Source organism: Neofelis nebulosa, chromosome 15 (assembly GCF_028018385.1).
Source record: "Neofelis nebulosa isolate mNeoNeb1 chromosome 15, mNeoNeb1.pri, whole genome shotgun sequence".
In the NCBI taxonomy this organism is placed as follows: domain Eukaryota; kingdom Metazoa; phylum Chordata; class Mammalia; order Carnivora; family Felidae; genus Neofelis; species Neofelis nebulosa.
Window position 1 is genome coordinate 17,037,291 of NC_080796.1, and position 21,383 is coordinate 17,058,673.

At 43.7% G+C, this 21,383-nt stretch overlaps 1 protein-coding gene and 1 non-coding gene across 2 annotated transcripts in view; one reads left to right on the plus strand and one right to left on the minus strand.

Moving 5' to 3' along the window:
- The window catches only part of MPZL1 (myelin protein zero like 1), a 66,131-nt gene that overhangs the window by 23,605 nt on the left and 21,143 nt on the right, over nt 1-21,383 (plus strand). Inside the window, exon 3 of the mRNA XM_058702105.1 lies at nt 19,875-20,041. Within this exon, the coding sequence (XP_058558088.1) occupies nt 19,875-20,041 (167 nt within the window). The remainder of the gene's footprint in view (nt 1-19,874; nt 20,042-21,383) is intronic.
- Nucleotides 7,667-7,751, minus strand: TRNAQ-UUG (transfer RNA glutamine (anticodon UUG)). Its single transcript has one exon. It is a non-coding gene; the product is annotated as a tRNA-Gln (tRNA).

Sequence of the window (21,383 nt, forward strand, 5' to 3'; positions counted from 1 at the left end):
CAACAACTTGTTTTTTTAAGCAGCAGCTTTATTGGGATATAATCCACCTAGTGTAAAATTCACCCCCTTAAAGTGTAAAATTCGGTGGTTTTTGGTATATTCACAGAGTAGTGCAGCCATCATTGCTACCTAATTTCGGGACACTTCCGTCACCCCATGAAGAAGCCCTGTACCCCTTAGTGGTCACTCCCCATTCCTCTCTGCCTGCAACCCCCTCTAATCTACTTGTCTGTCTCTGTGGGCTTGCCTCTTCTGGAGATTTCTTGTAAATAGAATCACAGTGCGTCTAGTTTTCCTTAGCATGATGTTTTCCAGGTACGTCCTTTGCGTATATCGATATTTTGTTTCTTTTTATGCCTGAAAAATATTGTACCGGACTTTGTTTACCTGTTCGCCAGTTGATGAGCGTGTTTTCAGTTCTCTTGGATGTATACTTAGGAGTAGGATTGCTAAGTCGTAGCAACTCGAGCTGCCAAACTGTTTTCCAAAGGGCTGCACCATTTTATGTTCCCACCAGCAACGCAGAGAGGCTTAATTTCTCCTCATCCTCACCAATACTTGTTACTGCCTTTTTGATGATAGTTATCCTAACAGGTGTGAATTGGCATCTCATTGTCGTTTTCATTTGCATTTCTCTCGTGATTAATGATGTTTCAGCATCTTCTTATTGGCTTATTGGGTTATTTGTTTGTTTGGGTTTTTTGGGGGGAGAAATATCTATTCCAGTCCTTTGCCCATTTTTTAATTGGTTTGTCTTTTTTTGTTGTTGAGTTTAAAGGTCCTTTGTATGTTTGGTTACAAGCCCCTTCTCACATACAAAATTTGCAAACAGTTTCTCCCATTCTGTGGGTTGACTTAATTGATGGTGTTCTGTGAAGCACAAAAATTTTAATTTTGATTTAAGTCCAGTTTATCTATTTTTTCTTTTGTTGCGTGTGCTTTTGGTGCCACATCTAAGAAACCGTTACCTAATCCAAGATCGCAGAGATTTACTACGTTTTCTTCTAAGAGTTCCATAGTTTAAGACCACATTTAAGTCTGTGGTCCATTTTGAGTGAATTTTTGTATTTTTTTCATTGAATTTTTTTTTTCATTGAATATGCCTTGGAGATCATTTCATATCGACGCTAATGGACTTCCTCGTTCTTTCTCATGATATATTTACTTTTATAGATATGCCAAATTTATTTAAACCGTTCCCCCATACATAAACATTTGGATTTGTAAATTTTTTCGGATATCCTGGGGCTTGAAAAGTGATTTCATATCAGCCTCCTCAAGATGGCAGTTTCAACCATTTGGCAGGCTTTTCTGTTCTAAGCGATTCTTGTCATCCAGAAGCCTTTGAGTAAATGCCATTCCTCTGGGGAGAATGACTCCAAAGAATTGTTTCCAGAGATTTCATCCCATTAAATGTTCGTAGTAAGTCAGGAGGCAGAAGATGCTCTCCGTTATCTGAAAAATACCTGGAAAAATACTTTTGGAGGAATAAGGCGCTCCAGTTGTGCCTTACATTTTATTGTGTTGTGCACTTTAAACTATATTCGGTCCCAGATGACTTAATGGCATGTGCCCTCCTTTTGCTGTTTGGCCGCATTGCTGTGTCTCATGTATATAAATCTAAGTGAGTAATAATCTGAACTTTGGGCAGTTCAGCCAGGCACTCTGCAAGCTGTAAAATATCTGGAGATTATGAGACATGTGGGTTTCTTTTTTAAAGAAAGAGGAAGCTTCGGGGGGAAATCTTAAAATACACCAACGCCAACACTTTCCTAATCCGCGGAGGCTTATCTAGCTACTTGGAAGTAAGCAAAAGGGGGCACCGAGGTGGCTCTGTCAGTTGAGCATCTGACTTCAGCTCAGGTCATAATCTCACGGTTGGTGGGGTGGAGGTCTGTGTTGACGGTGCAGAGCCTGCTTGGGATTCTTTCTCTCTGCCCCTCCTCTGCTCTCTCAAAAATAAATAAATTAACAACAACGACAAAAAAGAAAGACACGGAAGGTCGCTTTAAAAAAAAAAAAAAAAAGTAAGCAAAAAACCCTCCAGTGAACAGCAAAGATTAATATGACAAAGTCTGCTCCTTTGGGTTCTTGCACTTTACTCATAATATGCTTCTTCATAAATAAACCACTTTATGTTATTTTATACCCTCATCAGACCAGCATGATGTCACAAGCAGAGCAAAACAGTTGTTCAGATCCTTCTTCTGTTCTTGATAATGTGGATACCTTCTATCAGTGACTTAGCCTCTCTGGGCTAGAATTGTGTCATCTGTAAAATGAACGTGAACTAGGTCAGTTTTTCCAAGCCCGTAATAGATTAGAGCAATTAGCAGGCGCAGTAGGGGCTGCTGGAGGCAAGCTGCAGTCGGCAGTGGTGACGGGGATGCAGCAGATAGGAAGAAAATTAAAAGCATTTATAAAAGTTCAAAAATAATCATGCTGGGGACCTCTAGATCGGGGCAGATAGCCTCATGTATCCGAGGGGCCCCAATGGGCATCACTCAATTTTATTATGTTCCTGATGTGCATACAAGTCCTGTTACCAAAGAGTCAGCAAAACAAAAACAAAAGCAAAACCCCCAGTTAAACAAAATACTACATTATTTCTTGTCCATTTTTATTTTGATGTAATTTCAGACTTACAAGAGAATTGCAAAAAAAAAAAAAAATAGCATTTACCCTTCACCCAGATTTCTCAAATGTTAACATTTTACTATATTTCCTTAATCCTTCTCCCTCTCCCTCATGTGTGTGTTTTTCAACCATAGGAAAGCTGCAGAAGTGCTGATTCTTTATTCTTTTTTTTTTTTTTTAAGTTTATTTATTTTGAGAGAGAGAGAGAGAGAGAGCCTACACAAGCAGGAGAGGGGCAGAGAGAGAGAGAAAGAGAATTCTGAGTAGGCTCCGTGCTGTCAGCGTAGAGCCCAACTTGGGGCTCGATCTCACAAACCTTGAGATCATGACCTGAGCTGACATCGCGAATAGGACACTTAACGGACTGAGCCACCCAGGCGCCCCGATCCTTTATTCTTAAATACTTTTGTGCGCCTGCGTGCATGTATGCCCCCCATTATCTTTAAGTACTTTAATGTTTCTTTAAGTACTTGAATGTTTCCTGAAGACTAGGCGCATTATCTTACGTAACCACGGTGTAATTATCAAAATCAGGAAATTAATGTTGAGGCGGTACAGTTACTGTGTCATTCAGATGTTGGTGCAAGCTGTCCCAGTAATGTCCATTATGGGAGTTTCTTTGAGCTGTCGGGGCCCTTCTGTCGCCTTCAGTTTGCATTACTGCCTGAATCTTTTTTCTTTCTCTTCTTGAGTTTACATTAACATGTTTTAAGAATAAGGGCCACTTACATAGTAGAATGTCCCTCCGTCAGGTTTGTCTGATGGTTCCGGTCACACTCATTTGTCAGGAGTACCACAGAAGTGACGTGCTGTTCTCAGTGCATGTGATTGGGAGGCATGTCTTACCAGTTTGCTCCATTACTAATGACGTCCCCTTTAAATTTTTTTTTTTTTAACGTTTATTTATTTTTGAGACAGAGAGAGACAGAGCATGAACAGGGGAGGGGCAGAGAGAGAGGGAGACACAGAATCGGAAACAGGCTCCAGGCTCTGAGCGGTCAGCACAGAGCCCAACGCGGGGCTCGAACCCACGGACCGTGAGGTCATGACCTGAGCCGAAGTCGGACACTTAACCGACTGAGCCACCCAGGAGCCCCTGATGACGTCCCCTTTGATCCTCAGTGGAGATGATGCCTACCATGTTTCTGTACTGTAATGTAACTATTTTTTTCCTTTTGTATTTAATAACTGTCTGGGGGAGGAATACTTTGAAACTATGTAATCGCTGTTTCTCTGCAAACCTTTACTCACCGTATTATCTTTTTAGGAAGACAGAAAAAAACAATACATTTTGGCAATATTTCCATCAAAATGGTTGTAGTGTTAAAAGGAGCTTGTGGGAGCCATATGACTAACGTAATCATGTGGAATTATTAATTATTTCAAAGAAACTAGATATATGTATTACTTAGTTAAAAAATGTTTTAAGTTTATTTATTTTGAGAGAGAGTGCCTGAGCTCGAGTGGGGAGGGGTAGAGACAGGGAGAGAGAGAATCCCAAGCAGGCTCCACATTGTCAGCGCAGAGCCCGACGGGGGGCTTGATTCCCCTGGACCAGCCCCCCTGGACTGTGAGATCATGACATGAGCTGAGATCAAGAGCCACACCCTTAACCGACTGAGCCACCCAGGCGCCCCGTACTACTTATTTTTTTAAAAATATTCCTCACGTATCTAAACTCACTTCATAGGGTTATATACGTAAGAATAATTTGGTCTGTAGTAGCATTGTTACTTATGAAAGATTTAGACAAGAGTCATGCCTGGAAGTTTTCCTGTTTTGTCCAGTGGTGGGGGCAGAAATGAAACAAACAAAAATCCTTCGCAGGGAGAAAATCTTCTGAATGTCTCTTCTTTCCCGCCTTTTTTCTGTGTTTTTCATGTCTCCGCCGAAAAGTCCACTTGAACCGTATCATCCTTCTCGAATATACTCAATGATGTCCCCCCTTCCTGCAGGATCAAGTTCCAGCTTCTTGGCCTACCTTTTTAACTTTAAAGCTTTGTTCTACCCCAGCCAAGTTAACCTACACAGTTCATTTGTAAACATCATCCTGTTTTTCTCTCTCTGCAAAATGCCCTTCTATCCATCTATCTTGGTTCTTTTCAGCATTCCAGATAAATTGCAAGTGCATTTTCCATGAAATGCTGCCTCACCTCTTCATTTTTCAAAGTTCAACTACATATAGTCTGTTTGCTACTTTAAGGAGATGTTTTCGTAAGGAACTTTTTTAGGGAGAGTAAGGTGCTATAAACAAGAAGTAAAGTACAGACGGGGTAGCCTGTGATCCCCGTTTGGAGGACTCTTTCCTGGTTCCTGCATCGTGCCCGGACCCCGCACACTGTCGGCACTTGCTGTTTGTTGGGTGCATTCGCGATGCGCGTGTGTTCACGCGGGGTGTCTCATGAGACTGCATCCCTCACAGAACGAGCCAGCCCTTATTTGCTATTCAGGAAATGAGTTGTTTAGTTGATACTAATCCTTTTTTATTATTATCTTTAAAATTATGGGGCGCCTGGGTGACTCGGTGGGTTGAGCGTCCGACTTTGGCTCGGGTCATGATCTCACAGTTTGTGAGTTCGAGCCCCGCGTCGGGCTCTGTGCTGATGTCTCAGAGCCCGGAGCCTGCTTTGGATTCTGTATCTCCCTCTCTTTCTGACCCTCCCCCACTCACACTCTGTATGTCTCTCTCTCTCTCTCTCTCTCTCTCTCTCTCTCAAAAATAAACATTAAGGGGCGCCTGGGTGGCGCAGTCGGTTAAGTGTCCGACTTCAGCCAGGTCACGATCTCACGGTCCGTGAGTTCGAGCCCCGCGTCGGGCTCTGGGCTGATGGCTCGGAGCCTGGAGCCTGTTTCCGATTCTGTGTCTCCCTCTCTCTCTGCCCCTCCCCCGTTCATGCTCTGTCTCTCTCTGTCCCAAAAATAAAAAAACAAAACAAAACAAAAAAAAATAAACATTAAAACAATTTTTAAAATTTTTTTGTTGTTATCGTTTTATTCTAACAAAGCCTGCATCTCAACAAGAAGCAAATGTTTTTTCAGTTCTCATATTTTATGTTCTGTCCAAGGATGAGCATCCATACTTTGAACGCTCGATGGCGGTGACAAAATGGTGCTGATTAATCTTGTTGCCTGAGGTTAGGTATCCACTAAAGGGCAAGTTGGTTTCTTTGATTTACTTCAGCCAGAGAAAAGTGCTTATATGTTTCATTAACAAGAACTTCACATTACAGGAATCCTAAAAATTCAGCCATTAATCAGCTTGTTTCCTCCTTAAGTGTTCTTTGAGAGCTTTGTGACCACCCGGAGGTATCCTGTGCCTCGGCCCACAAAGGCCAAGTAAGATGTAACTCCACCCCTCAAGGAGTCTTGAGTGTCGGGGTGGGGGGTGCTCGGGATGATTGCTGCACCAAAAAAAGACCTGGGCTCTCACTTGAAGGTGCTGCTTCAGTAATCAGTAGCCACAGAGAGATGTATGAGAAATACCGAGTATTGGGGCAGAAGAGGTAGTCAGATCAGGGAGGGTCTCACTGAAGTCACGTTTAGGTGGAGTTTTGAGAGTCTGCAGGATTTTAGAGATGGACCTCTGTTGCCCAGAGGTGTGCCGTCTGCGCGACCTGGTGAGGGAAGTGAGAGCAAGCTGGTACCAGCCTATCCATTGGCCTTCACCGATGTAAAGCAGAAAAGGCGGGGGGGGGGGGATGTTACTTGGAAGAGTCTAGTGCTCCATGCTGAGGACCAGGGGCTTCGTGAAGCAACGGGGCGACTTTTAAACCGGGTTTTATTTTTATTTATTTATTTTTTTAATTTTTTTTTTTTAACCGTTTTATTTATTTTTGAGACAGGGAGAGACAGAGCATGAACGGGGGAGGGTCAGAGAGAGGGAGACACAGAATCTGAAACAGGCTCCAGGCTCTGAGCCGTCAGCACAGAGCCCGACGCGGGGCTCGAACTCACGGACCGCGAGATCATGACCCGGGCCGAAGTCGGCGGCTTAACCGACTGAGCCACCCAGGCGCCCCTAAACCGGGTTTTAAATTTCAGAAATTGGCATGGGTAAATTTGCATTTAATTAAGAACGTGCCCAAAGAATAAGCAGGGAGGAGACCAAGCTCTGAGAGCACCCATAGCTCTAACCGGAGTGAACCATTTCCTTCTCCGTTGGATCCACTTCTCCCGTGTGGTTAACGTGTGGTTAGTCTGTCTGACTGTAGACTGCGGCAGTAGCAGACTGTGGCTTTACTCCCCTGCGGTAAACCTGAACTTCTCAAAAACCGAGCAGAACGGTAGTTTCCGGGCTCTCTTCAGTAGATTCCCGGGGGCGGGGGGTCTGGCAGCTATGCTTTTAGAGCTTCCAAATGTTGGATGTACGTTTTTTTTCCTAAAGTTTATTTTTTAACAATGAAAATAATAATAAAGAGCGACATACATAGATATGAAGTTATAGGCATAATTTGAGGACTGTGAGACCACTGCCATGTTGATTCCAGCAGCTAATGCATTCTTCAGAATGAAGCAGATTTTTGTAATTTCTGTGTATATGTTTAAACTTGCAAGTGTGTGGTTAAGAAGGTAGTCAATCACTGCCTTAGTCTCGTAAAAAATTCAGGTCTCTGCATGTGTACTAATAATATATTTTACAAGTGAAATACTGCACCTACACTCAGCCAAGTGCCAGGTAAGGCTTGGCCCGTATGCTTCGGGCCCGTCTCACTGTATTATAGTACCATATGTACAGCCCCATATCTCACTGGTCTATAAGATAGTGGTTACAAATTTAGAATCACCTAGGGGTCTTTTAAAAGTCTTGGTGCCCAGGCCATGCCCCATGCCAATTAAACCAGAGTCCCTGGGGTTAGGGGTGGGACTCAGACATCAATGTTTGTTTTGTTTTTGTTTTTGTTTTATACTTATTCATTTTTGAGAGAGAGAGAGAGAGAGAGAGAGAGACAGCACACAGGCGGGGGAGGGGCAGAGAGAGAGGGAGACACAGAATCCGAAACAGGCTCCAGGCTCTGAGCTGTCAGCACAGAGCCCGACGCGGGGCTCGAACCCACGAACCGCGAGATCATGACCTGAGCCAAAGTCAGACGCTCAACCGACTGAGCCACCCAGGCGCCCCAATATTCGTTTTTAATAGACTTTATTTTTCACAGCAAAATTGAGAGAAAGGTTATATATCCGTATGCCATTTTCTCCCAGGCATGCATAGCCTCCCTGGTTACCAACATCCCCACCAGAGCTGTGCATTTGTTACAGTTGATGAACCTACAGTGATACATCTGAACCACCTGAAGTCCCTGATTTACAGTAGGGTGTACTCTCCAGGTTGTACAAATGCATAATGACATGTATCCATCATTACGGTATCACGCAGAGTAGTTTCAGTAGGCATCGGTATTTTTTACAGCTACTGTTTTTTTAAATGTTTTATTTATTTATCTTGAGGGAGAGAAAGCATGAGCAGGGGAGGGGCAGAGAGAGGGAGAGAGAGAATCCCAAGCACGCTCCGAGCTGTCAGCACAGATCCCAACATGGGGCTTGGTTCCCATGGACCGTGAGATCATGACCTGAGCCAAAATCAGGAGTCAGTTGCTTAACCCACTGAGCCACCCAGGTGCCCCAGGCATCAGTATTTTTTAAATTTTTTTTTAACGTTTATTTATTTTTGAGACAGACAGAGACAGAGCATGAACGGGGAAGGGTCAGAGAGAGAGGGAGACACAGAATCTGAAACAGGGTCCAGGCTCTGAGCTGTCAGCCCAGAGCCTGACGCGGGGCTCGAACTCACGGACCGCGAGATCGTGACCTGAGCCAAAGTCGGACGCTTAACTGACAGCCACTCAGGTGCCCCAATGGCATCAGTATTTTTTAAAGCTCTTAGGTGATTCCAGTGTGCAGCCAAGGTCGAGAACCATTGTGCTGTGCTGCAGTTCTTGGACTTAAATTGGAAGTTTTGAATACTTCTTATCCGACTTGTATGTGAAAACTACCTCTTTCTCCGTTACGTACTCTGTTCCCCAGAAGAACCCATATTTTGTTTGAATAAAAGATTCATTTAAAGCTTGAGAATCAGCGTAGCGGAAAGAGCTAGGCTTTGGGGTCAGCACATCCTGGATTCAACTTTTGGCTCCATATCTGCTGAGTAAGTGACTTGGGCAAGTTCTTTAGCCTCTCTTGAGTTTCCATCCAATAGATAACACCCAACAGTATTGTTGAAAAATGATACATGTTCCTTAGTTTAGTAATGCTTTACCCGTAATAAGCACTCAGTACGTGGTGTTTTTCCGTTGCACCCTTTTACCTTATTTTGGAGGTGAGGAATACCCTTCTTGCCCTTGACCACAGTCACATTCTTTCCAATCTCATGTTCTGTTGTGGGCTCTTAATATTTTGTATTTTGGTTTTTTTTTTTTCTGGTTTGGATTAAATTTCGGTTCAGATATCTTCGAACGTATGGTAGACCTTCTGATAAGATTTGAGAGCTCGGAAAGATACACGTAAGGTACCGTGGTCTTTTGCTTGACTAGAAAGAGAAGTATATTTTAGCACACGAGAAGCGTAAAGTATGTGATAGTGTTTTGTTTGTTTTTGGGTTTTTTTGGGTTTTTTTATCTATAACATGTGCCCCCCAGAGCTTTCAACATGCTCTTTACGGTAAGCCCTTTAGTCCACTATCATCTATCGGAAATAAGATGATCTGATTTCTTACTTTCATCAGTTTGCTAAGAACTGAGAAATGCTAGGACACTTGATGTAGATGGTACAACTCAGATTGACTACAACTGTGGCATTTGGGTTGACTGCTTGACTGTTTGGACACTTTGTCCCTTAGTGGAAGCCCTGGTCCTGTAAAGCCTCTGCGTCCCTGGGGCCAGGCACCATGCCTCTGCCACTGCACTGTAGATACTTGTTTATTTGTCTCCATGAGACTGTCAGTCCATTAAGGGCAGAGGCTGAGTCCCAGTGTGGTTTGAAAGAATGAACCGTTGATTGAAGGAAAGGAAAGCGGTAACAGGAAAGAAAGATGAACAGTGCATACATAGAGGAGGGCAAAGAAGAAATCCCAGGGCTTTAAGGAGTCAAATGATCAGTTCAATGACTGGCCCGATTCAGGACCTTTTGAATGTCTCTCATTTGAGAAACAGAAAGACCTTTGTTGGTGCAAAAAAGGTTAAAGATAGAGATGTGGCCAGCTGGACATTGATCATTAGTGGAAGGAATGGACTCTGAGAGGAGTTGAGTAATCCTGTGTGTTAGTGAAAGTACACAGACTTATTATTATTTTTTTCAAGATAAAGTTTTTTTTTTTTTTAGTTTTAATTCCAGTGTAGTTAAGATACAGTGTTATATTAGTTTCAGGTGTATAATATGGTGATTCAGCAGTTCCATATATAACTCAGTGCTTATCAAGATAAGTGTGCCCTTAATCCCCATCACCCCATCCTCCCCCACCTCCCCTCCGGTAACCATCAGTTTATTCTCTATAGTTAGGAGTCTGTTTCTTGGTCTGTCTCTCTTTTTTACCTCTGTTCATTTGTTTCTTAAATTTCCACATATGACTGAAATCGTGTGGTATTTGTCTTTCTCTGACTATCTCATTTCACTTAGCCTTATACTCTCTAGATCCATCCATGTTGTTGCAAATGGCAAGATTTTATTCTTTTTTTATGGCTGAATAATATTCCATTATATATCTTTATCCATTTACATCTTTATCCATTCATCTGTTGATGGACACTTAGGCTGTTTCCATAATTTGGCTATTGTAAATAATGCTGCAATAGATAACATAGGGGAGCATGTATCCCTTTGAATTAGTCTTTTTGTATGTTGGGGGTAAATACCCTGTAGTGCTATTACTGGGTCTTAGGGTAGTTCTTTTTTTTAATTTTAGGGGAACCTCCATACTGTCTTCCATGGTGGCTGCCCCAGGTTGCATTCTCACCAACAGTGCACAAGGGATCCTATTTCTCTACATCCTCACCGATACTTGTTTTTTGTGTTTTTTTTTTATTTTAGCCATTCTAATAGGTGTGAGGTGATGTCATATTGTAGTTTTGATTTGCATTTCCCTGATGATGAAATGACGTTGGAGCATCTTTTCATGTGTCTCTTGGCTATCTGGATGTCTTCTTTGGTGAAATGCCTGTTCATGTCTTCTGCCCATTTTTAAATTGGATTATTTGTGGCTTTTTTTTTTTTTTTTTTTTTTTTTTTTTAGGGTTGGGTTGTATAAGCTCTTTATATATATTTTGGATACTAACCCTTTATCAGTATGTCATTTGCAGTATCTTCTCCCATTCGGTAGGTTGTCTTTTAGTTTTGATGGTTGCTTCTTTTGCTGTGCAGAAGCTTTTTATTTTGGTGTAGTCCCAATAGTTTATTTTTGCTTTTGTTTACCTTGCCTCAGGAGACATATCTGGAAAGATGTTGTTACAGCTGATGTCAGAGAAATTACTGTCTATATTCTCTTCTAGGATTTTTATGGTTTCAGGTCTCACATTTACATCTTTAATCCACTTCTTAATTTTTTTTAATGTTTATTTATTTTTGAGAGAGACAGAGACAGGATGCGAGTGGGTTAGGGGCAGAGAGAGAGGGAGACACAGAATCTGAAGCCGGCTCCAGGCTCTGAGCTGTCGGCACAGAGCCCGACGCGGGGCTCAAACTCGCGAGCTGTGAGATCATGACCTGAGCCAAAGTCGGGTGTTCAACTGACCGAGCCACCCAGATGCCCCCATCTTTAATCCATTTTGAGTTTATTTTTGTGTATGGTATAAGAAAGTGCCCAGTTTCATTCTTTTGCGTGTCGCTGTCCAGTTTTTGCAACACCGTTTGTTGAAGAGACTTTTTCCCATTGCTTATTCATGCCTCCTTTGTTGAAGATTAATCGACCATATAAATGTGGGTTATTTGTGGGCTCTCTCTTCTGTTCCACTGATCTATGTGTCTGTTTTTGTGCCAGTACCATACTGTTTTGATTACTACAGCTTTGTAGTATAACTTGAAGTCTAGAATTGTGATACCTCCATTTCTGTTTTTCTTTGTCAAGATTGCTTTGGCCATTCAGGGTCTTCAAGTACATAGACTTTTCTTACTGAACGTTTCCAAAGATGAGTCTCCTTTGGGATTCTCTCATCTAGATTGGAAGGTGAGTCTCTTGAAGCCTGGCTCAGCCTCGTCCAAGACAGATTCAGCATCCGAGCCTGGCCCTGAGTCATCTTTGCAGACACTGTTTGTTTGGGGCATTATCCTACAGGCATTTGTTGTGAAGCAAGTGTGTAATTTTTATGGCTGAGCTTATCTGAGTCTAGTTGGTATGTTTTCTTTTTCTCTCTTTTCTTTCTTTTCCTTCCTTCCTCCCCATTTCCAAGCAAACGTTTGTTGAACGCGTTGACAAAAGGCATTTGTGAGGTGATGAGAATATGACGGTGAACAAGGTGGACACAGTCCCCTGCTCTCTCCTGGTTCCAGACAGCCGGTCATTCCGGTAGAGTGTGAGGGAGCCTTCACAGGGGCAGGCAGGATGTGAGGGAGCACAGGGTGGGGATTTGGGGCACACGTTGTAAGGATGTCACTTTTAGATTGAGGCCCAAAGCATAACAACAGACAAAGCGTGTAGTAGAGGAGTGTGTTCCTGACAAGCGAAAAGCTGAATTTATTAATCGTTAGGGTTCATTGAAGAGAGTCTATTTTTGTAGTCTCCACTTACTTTGTGCTATCCAGCCGCGGGAGTCCAAGATAGATAGCCCTGACTCACGGAAGAAAGGAGCCCGCTCCAGCTGCAGAGTGGTCCCGTTCTGAGGATGTGAGGCCTCCAGCCCGGCCCCTGTGCTGTTTCCACTGACACACGTCATCAGTTGGCTTCTTGGTATCCAGCCTGATTGTAGGAGTCACAGTTGACACTGTGAGGGAATCCTGTGCTGAATGCTTTCACTGGAGCATTCTGGAATTGAAGTAAATCTCTTACCACCTTACTGATGTCTTCCTTTCTTTTAAAAAGAAAAGCAGTTTTTATTATGAAAAATAAAATACATACAAAAGAGAGAGAGAGAGAGAGAGAGAGAGTGTGTGTGTGTGTGTGTGTGCCTACAGTTTACACACCTCACGTTAAAATGAGCTCCCATGCCCTCACTGCCTACCCTAGGAAATAAAACGTTACCAGTAGTGTGTGCCTTTTTCCTCCTGCCCCATCTACCTTCCTCCACTCAGAGCCACTCGTCTCGGTTGTGTTCAGTGCCCTTTTATTTCTCCCTTTTAGTATGTTTTAAAAGGTCATGTTTATGCTTGTGGTTAGGCGATATTATGATATCAGGTTAACACTGTGTACCAGTGAGATAGGCCAGAAATCTATTTAAATAAATTACTTGATTGTATTCTTCTAGGCAGGAGAATATTCTGGTGACATCAAAGTGTTTCCAAAACAAAACAAAAAAATAATCAAAACAAAAGCCTTCTTTCAGTTTCAAGGAAAACTGTGGTGGGAGCTGTTCAAAGGATAAGGTTTTTCAAACCAGGGTACTACAAATGGACCCAGAAGTGATATGCCAAAGAATTGTTTCACTTGTTAAGTGTTGGGATCTCCGTCTAGGCCCCGCAAGTGTTTATTCATCCGTAATAACGCTATTCCAGTGTATTTCAGATGATTTTATAGTATGAGTTTGAATTTACTTGGAGCAAGACCATTTGGCACTTCTGGAGGCATTACTGACATTGCATTTCTTCCACAATTCACGGTATTGAAACAGATCACATCAGGAAACAGACTCCTGGCCAAACTATTCTTGAATCTGAATTTGCTTTTTTTCCTTTGTGGTTGTGATGGGTGTTATTTTTGTATCGTGTATTTACTTGGATTTTCCCCCAACACTGTTCTGGTTCTCCATCCAAAATGGAAGAAAACCAAGTTGTAGGTGTCACAGTTGACTGCTGTAGAAACAAATGACCCGTGTTGAGTTGATTCTGCGAACTCTTTGATTACTTGTCAAATGATTTTTCAGGCTTCTTTCATTTGAATTGATCTCCTACAAGAAGGACTGCTCTTGTTCATCTTCTTGCCCTCTGGATGCTGGTGTAACTTAGCAGGTCAGGATTCCTTCCCCAGGAAGAAAGTCATAAGCTCAGCTCCTGTTACCGTTTTTGAAATTTACATGTAAGTTAATATGTAACTCAGAGTCCAAAGTTGGCAGGATATAAAAACGTTTACATATCACTTAATCTTTCCATTTCATTTCATTTCATTTCTGTGTTTTTTATTCCTGAGGCAATTGGTTTTTCCGGGATTCAGCAGGACACTTTTCCCCATCCAAGTTTTTGAATTAAAGCTTTAATACTTTTCACAGCAGTTTTTGCCCGTGTACTGTAACTGTAAATCTCAGGCCTAAAAGACCCCTATTTAATGTCTCGTTCGGACTGGGATTCCCGTCCTCAGTGGCATGGACTTGATGGGAGTTTAGAGCAGTGGTTTCTCTGCATCTCAGGGTACTTTACATTTGCATTTTTAGCCATTTTAACTGGTCCCTAAAAATTCTCTTTTGTGACTGTGAAGACAGGCCCATCTGAATTCCACAATAATTTTACTGTGTATTCCCATAATACTCCTAGTGACTCAGGAGGGGAAAAGAAAAGGCCTGGACAAAGCAAACCATTCCCAATTGTTTAAGAAACCAGTGAACTCATCCCTTGCTTGAGCCTCATGGAATGCAGTCCGAGAGGGAAACCGGTGTTTTCCCCACACAGGAGAGCTTCTCTGGCAGTCCGATCTTGCTCATCGCATTTGGTTAGAAACCGCCGTGCTGTGCTTGGCGACCACAGGCACCGTAAGCAAGGGTGTCTCCCCAGACTCCTCCCGAGAGCAGCCGGGGGAGAGGCACCTGACTCAGGGTGCCACATCGCTGCTTGCTCTTCCCTTCTCTCTCCTGGCATCGTGACTTCCTGGGATACCTCCATCTTTTTGTCCTTAGCGTTCTCTGTCCTCGGGGGCCCCCATCCCGGGCAGAGGAGCTACAAAATGACCAGGGTGGCTGCTGCAGCGTGTCTGAGGGAGGAGGGTGGGAGGCGAGGTCTGAGAGGTGGCTAGGAGTTAGCTCTTGTCGGGCTTTGTGGACCTGTGAGGACTTTGTCCTGATCCCGGCTACTGTGGAGACTGTTTGGAGTGTTTGGAGCAGAGGAGTAATAAGATCTGATATGCATTTAAATTTTTTTTCAGTTTACTTATTTATTTTGAGAGAGAGGAACAGAGCAAGTGAAGGAGGAGCAGAGAGAGAGGGGGAGAGAGAGAGAGAATCCCAAGCAGGCTCCACACTGTCGGCATGGAGCCTGATGTGGGGCTCGAGCCCACAAACCATGGGATCATGACCTGAGCCGAAACCAAGAGTCAGGCACTTAACCGACTGAGCCACCCAGGCACCCCCTGATAATGCATTTTAAAAAGCATGGACTGCCTGTGGTTAAGTGGGTGAGGGTAGGAGCAGAGACACGAGTTTAGGAAGCCACTGAAATATCCCAAGTGAAAGAGGAGAGTGGCTTGGACCAAGGTGGCAACACTGAGAGAGGCAGGGAGAGATCACTTTTGAGAAGATGTTTCTAAGTAGATACAAACCTGTTTTGTGACAGCGTGGTGGTAAGGATGTGAGAAAGAGGTCTCAAGAAGGACTCCCGGGTTTTGGCCTCAGCCACTGGAAGGCTGGAATTGCCATTTACAGAAATGGAATAGGCTGTGGAAGGGTGGGTTTGAGGATGGGAATCGGGAATTCAGTTTGGTCATATTAAATTTGAGATGCCAGGTAGATCCAAGTGAAGTCGTTGATAGATGTGTGTGTGTGTGTGTGTGTGTGTGTACAGGGATCATCAGCGTTTAGGTGATATTTATAGCCTTGAAACTAGATGAGGTCCCCAAGAGATAAGAGGTCAGTGGGAGAATCTGGGACTCTCCAACATGCAGAGGTCAGAGAACTAGAAAGGAACAGGCAGTGAGATAAGAGAACAAAAGAGTGATGCTTAAGAAGTTAAACTGGGAAGAAAAACTGTTCCAAGGCTGGGAGGGATCGGCTGTGTCAGATGTTGCAATAGGTCAGTTTGAGAATTGACTGTTGATTTAGCCACATGGAGGCCATTAGATTCTTTGACAAGAACAGTTTTTAGGGGCACCTGGGTGGCTCAGTCGGTTGAGGGTCCGACTTCAGCTCAGGTCATGATCTCATAGCTTGTGAGTTCGAGCCCCTCGTCGGGCTCTGTGCCGACAGCTCGGAGCCTGGAGCCTGCTTCAGGTTCTGTCTCCCTCTCTCTCTGCCCCTAACCCACTTGCATCCTGTCTCTGTCTCTCTCAAAAATAAATAAACATTAAAAAAAATTAAAAAAAATAGTTTTAGTGGAGTACTGGGGATAAAAGCCTGGATTGGGTTTATTCAAGAAAATATGGGAGGGGGTGGCTGGGTGGCTCAGTGGGTTAAGCATCCAGCTCTTGATTTCAACTCAGGTCATGACCTCACGGTTCGTGAGATCGAGCCCCGCATCCTGCTTGGGATTCTCCTTTCTCCCTCTTTCTCTGCCCCTCCCCCATGCGTGCTTGCACTCTTTCTCTGTCTGTCTGTCTGTCTCTCAAATAAACTTAAAAGAATTTTAAAAAGGGAGAGAATATGGGAGGAGAGAAACTGCGCACGGTGAATATAGACAGTTCTTTCAAATGAGATGCAGGGTCAAGATGTTTTTCCCCCTAAACCTGGGATATAAATATAGGTATTTATTTGGCCGGTGGCAGTAACTCAGTTGAGAGTGAGAACTTCAGGAGAAAGAGGGAGGATTGCTGGATTAACATCCTTGGTGAGGCCAGAGAAGATGGGGTCCTGTGCCCCGAGCAGGGACTGGCCCCGAGGAGAGGTGCAGACCTTTCGGGCGTGGTAGCAGAGGAAACACGGAGCGCGGGGCGTTGCTGCGGGGAGCGAGGGACGTGAGGAAGTTGCCTTCAGGTTTGCTTGTTTTCTCGGTGAACTAGGAAGCACAGACCTTAGCGGAGAGTCCAGGCGAGAGAGAAGGGGTATGAAGTGGTCCTCTGGGGGGGGGGGGGCGGGGGAGGGTGACAGATCTTAGGTTCTGATGCGGCTGAAGGATCAGCAGAGTGTTGGAGGAAGTGGTCTGGAAAGACAGGAGGAGGCCGTCAGAGAGCAGAGAAGCTTGAGATTGTGGAGCAGGTGCTCGTATTGGTAGGGCCTGGGGCACTGATTCTCAGCCACGGGCACTTGGCCCATGAGAGGATGTTTCAATGTCTGGGGACCTTTTTGGTTGCCACAGCTGGAAGGGGAGAAGATTCCACTGACATCTGGTAGAGGCCAGGGACCCTGCTGAACATCCTGCGATGCATAGAACAGACCTGAGCAGAGAACAATCCAGCCCCGTTGTCAGTAGTGCTAAGGCGGAGAAGCCCTGGCCGAGGGTCGGATGTGAGAATGGGGGGCTGGGACAGGCCTGAAACATTTTTGTAGAAGAGAAGATCAACAAAGAGACCAGGGCTTTGGGAAGTTCATTTGATGACTAGTTGGGATCTCCAAGAACTAGGACAGCTGGAAAGAGAGAGAGAGAGAGGGAGGGAGAGAGAGAGTCAGGGATCACAGGATGCTAACTAGCTGTGCATGGAGTCATTTTGTTCTTTTGGAACAGCTGATTGGCCAGAGTTGGAATCCATAACCCTGGCTGTAACAGCTGCCTGTGCAAATGAGCCAAAGAGTGAGGGTTTTTGTTTTTGTTTTTGTTTTTTTTAAGTCACGTGTATATTAACCAGCTCTGGTGTAGTTAAGTCTGTCTCAGATCGATTGTCTAAAAGCCACTTTAGGGATTTGGTTAGTCTTTTCGGCCAAAATTCCGTGACTGTAAACTGAAACATCTTTAAATAACCTCTCCGGTACCGACCAGATTTTGCAGGCCGGCCTTGAGGCAGGGATCTGGCTTGAGAAAACCCTTGAGGAGACTTATTTATTGACTTCGCAGACTGGCTTTCCTTGTAGCGCTTGCCACTGTGGAGAAAACTAGTCAAAATCACGCAGCATAAATAAGGGTTATAAGCCAACACTGCTTCCTGGAAAAGCTGGTCAGATCTTCTGGTCTTGTGCTTTGTCCCTCGTTTTGAACTCAGATGCCCTGGGGCTGGTTTTCTGCCTACCCACAAAGGCAAGGAACATCTTTTGTTTGCTTCTTGTTTGAAAGAAGGGTTTGTTTTGAGGTTTGGGCCACAAATAATAATCCATTGTTCTCTATAATAATAATCCACCCTCTTTAGCAGAAAAAAAATCTGATTGATACAGTATGGCTATCAGTTTATTTAAAAGAATAGCCAAAGTGCCCATTGTGTCCTGCGAATAAACATTTGGAAGATGGTTGGGAGAACTGGGGGAGTACTCTTTTTCTGCCTGGCCTAGAGTCTCGGGCAAGACCTCAGGAAGAAAAACTGAGTGTGATCATCAGTCCTGGGTGACAGTAAACCCCTCCTCATTCTGCTCATCTGTTACATTCTAAGAATAATTGGAACACTGCAGATACGGATTCTTTCCAAACCATTTCTTTAGAAAATACCCTATTTGGAAGATAATATTTCCTCCATTAGCTTTAATTGTGTCCATTTTTAGGCTAACGAATTTCCTTTCTGACCTTCATTTCATCCAGGAAAGTGTCTTTTTTAAGTGAAGATTATTTTAACAGCCATCCTTAAAACCCTGATTAAAATTAAGTTGCCTCTGATTACAGATCTTGGAAAAAAAAAAAAAGGAGCTATTTTTGTATTACAAGTGATAGACATTTGAATTACTATTTCTGGGCTTAGGCTGACTGAATAAAACTCAAGGGGTAGAGTGAAAACGTGGCCCGGTGTGGTCAGCTGGTTCTCGAACTCACAGTTATCTAGCACAGGTTACACTGAGATGTAACGGTAGATGGGATTTCATTAACGAAAACAGCATGTTGTGCATGTTTTTTGCCTTAAATCCCTTACAGGAAAAGGATCAGTGAAATAATAAACACGGCTCTGAATGAAGTGATACCTTACCTAGAATAGCTTTAATTGTGTTAAAATTAAATGGAAGATGAGAGAAGTTCAGTGTGATAGCAGTTGAAATTTAACAGGTGAATGTGAGAACTACTTAAGCAAAAAAATATGTATATATATATGTGTATATATATATATATATACACACACATACATATATATTTTTAATATATATATTTATATTTATATATAATATATATTTATATATTTTATATATACATATTTTTAATATATATATTTATACTTAATATATATATTTTTATATATACATATTTTTTGTGTATATATATATATATATATATGGCCTCTACATCATTAAAAACAGACCACCAGGGAAGCAACCAAGATGTCCTTCAGGAGGTGAATGGATAATATCCATACCGTGAATATTACTCAGCAATCAAAAGAAATGAACTGTCATGCTATAAAACGACAAGGAGGAAACTTAAGTAAATACCGCTAAGTGATAAAAGCTAATCTGAAAAGGCTGTAGGATTCCGGCTCTATAATGTTCTGGAAAAGGCAAACGTACAGATACAGGAAAAAATCAGTGGTTGCCAGGGGTTTAGGGGGAGGGGGGAGGAATGAATGGGTGGAACATGGGATGTTTAGGACAATAAAAGGATTCTGTGTTTTGTTATAATAGTGGATACATGACATTGTACATTTGTCAAAACCCATGGAATGTGTAACACACAATGAACCCTACCATAAATGATGAGCTTTAGTTAATAGTGTAACAGTATTGGCTCATCAATTGTAACACATACCACCCTCACAAAAGATGTTATGAGTAGGGGAAACTGGGGGTAGGGGTGGGGGAATATACTGGAACTCTCTGCTTCATGCTCAGTGTTTCTGTAACCCTAAAACTGCTCTAAGAAAAAAAGTCTGTTAATGAAAAAGAAAACATAAACATGAGGTAATAGCTGAACTCGTGAAAGTATCTTCTTACTGAAAACCAAAAACAAAATCCCAGACCGTCAGCAGTTTATCCCGCTTCTGGGAAGCACCTGGCTGTGGAATATTCTGCCAGAAATGTGTATGACACAATGGCAGCAGAGAGAGAGAGATGATTGATTGATAGACAGACAGATAATCTCTATAACTGTGTATATCAAGTAACTTTCTCATATCTTTGTCATATGCAGCATGATATTTGTACTAAATGCTACTCAAGCTTTCCTTGCTCCTCTCTCTCCAGTGACCACGGGCACATCGGCCTTGGAGGTATATACCCCGAAAGAAATCTTCGTGGCAAATGGGACACAAGGGAAGCTGACTTGCAAGTTCAAGTCTACTAATACCACCGGCACGTTGACCTCAGTCTCCTGGAGCTTCCAGCCAGAGGGGACCGACACCACTGTGTCGGTAGGAATGCTTGATCGCGCCTGCTGGGCCTGCCTCCCGGGTTCTTGACGGCTGTGATGTCATAAATACCCATTCTTCTGATGGTTCCCTTCCCAAAGGAGTGACTGCGTTGACCTGGAGATTTCAAGGCCCTTCCCTTGCTCTAAACTCTCCAGGAAAAAATAAGTTCAGCATCCCTTGCTGCCCCCCACCCCCACCCCCCGCCCAGTTCTTCTCCATCAAATCCCCTTATGGAATTTCTCTTCCACGGAGCCCCCGCTGGCCAGCCTTGCTGACTCTGATCGTGGTTTATGACTCTGATCCACATTTCAGCTTTCATTTGCCCCATTTTTTATTGAATTTCTTTGAGGTCTTCCTGTTACACACACACACACACACACACACACACACACCCCTTTCTGACTTCATTATGAGGTTGTTTGCATTTATCGTAGAGCCGCCTGATTCAGCAGTCGTCCCTGGAGCTCACTGTGCGGTGGGGATGTGGGGTCTTCAGAACCGTCTGCAACCCAGGCTGTCCCTCAGTCCTCAGGGGGAGTAAGGAGTGGGAGTGGGGTGCCTGGGTGGCTCAGCCGGTTAAGCGTCCCACTCTTAATTTCATCTGCGGTCATGATCTCTCGGTTGTGAGATCGAGCCCCGCATGGTGCTCACATGCTCTCTCTCCCTCCCTCCCTCTGTCTCTCTCTTAAAAAAAAAAAAAAAAAAAGGAATGGTTTGTGGGTGACTTCAGACTAAGGTGAGTGGCGGAACGAAAGCGAGGTCCAGTTAATAACTAGCCGAGTGCTGGCTGAGCCGTGGGGTTCTTCAACACCGACCATCCTGGTTCTTGTCCCAAAGAGGGGGGATGCTCACACCTTCTGGGGCTGCTGTGAGGGCCCAGGGGGACATTGTTCAAGTCTGCTCCTGCTAAGTCTAGTTCCTGAGGTGGCTAGCGGGCATAACTCACCGTGTTTCCGTTCCGTCTGCGTGTTGACCGTCCTTTAAGTATCAGCATGTGCTTTCTCAGTGTTTCACAGTCCCGGTTGTCCGTGCGCAGCTGGGACAGAGTCTGTCATTGCTCTTCCAGATCACTTCTTCTCTTCCATGATGACGAGTTACCTTGTTGGTCCTCACCCGGATATAATTACGCCCCTCACATCACCCCCTCACCTTCACGAGGAAGGAGACTTCTCCCCACTTACAGGCTGGGGAGGGCCTGGGGACCTGCTCCGAGAGTCGTCACACCGTCCGGGCTGGAATCATTCACACCCCGTTTTCTTGCACTCTGGTTACTCAGTTTTTTTCCCTTACATGTTCTTTCTCTCTCAGATGGAAACATTTGTTGATAACCAACTCTAGGCTT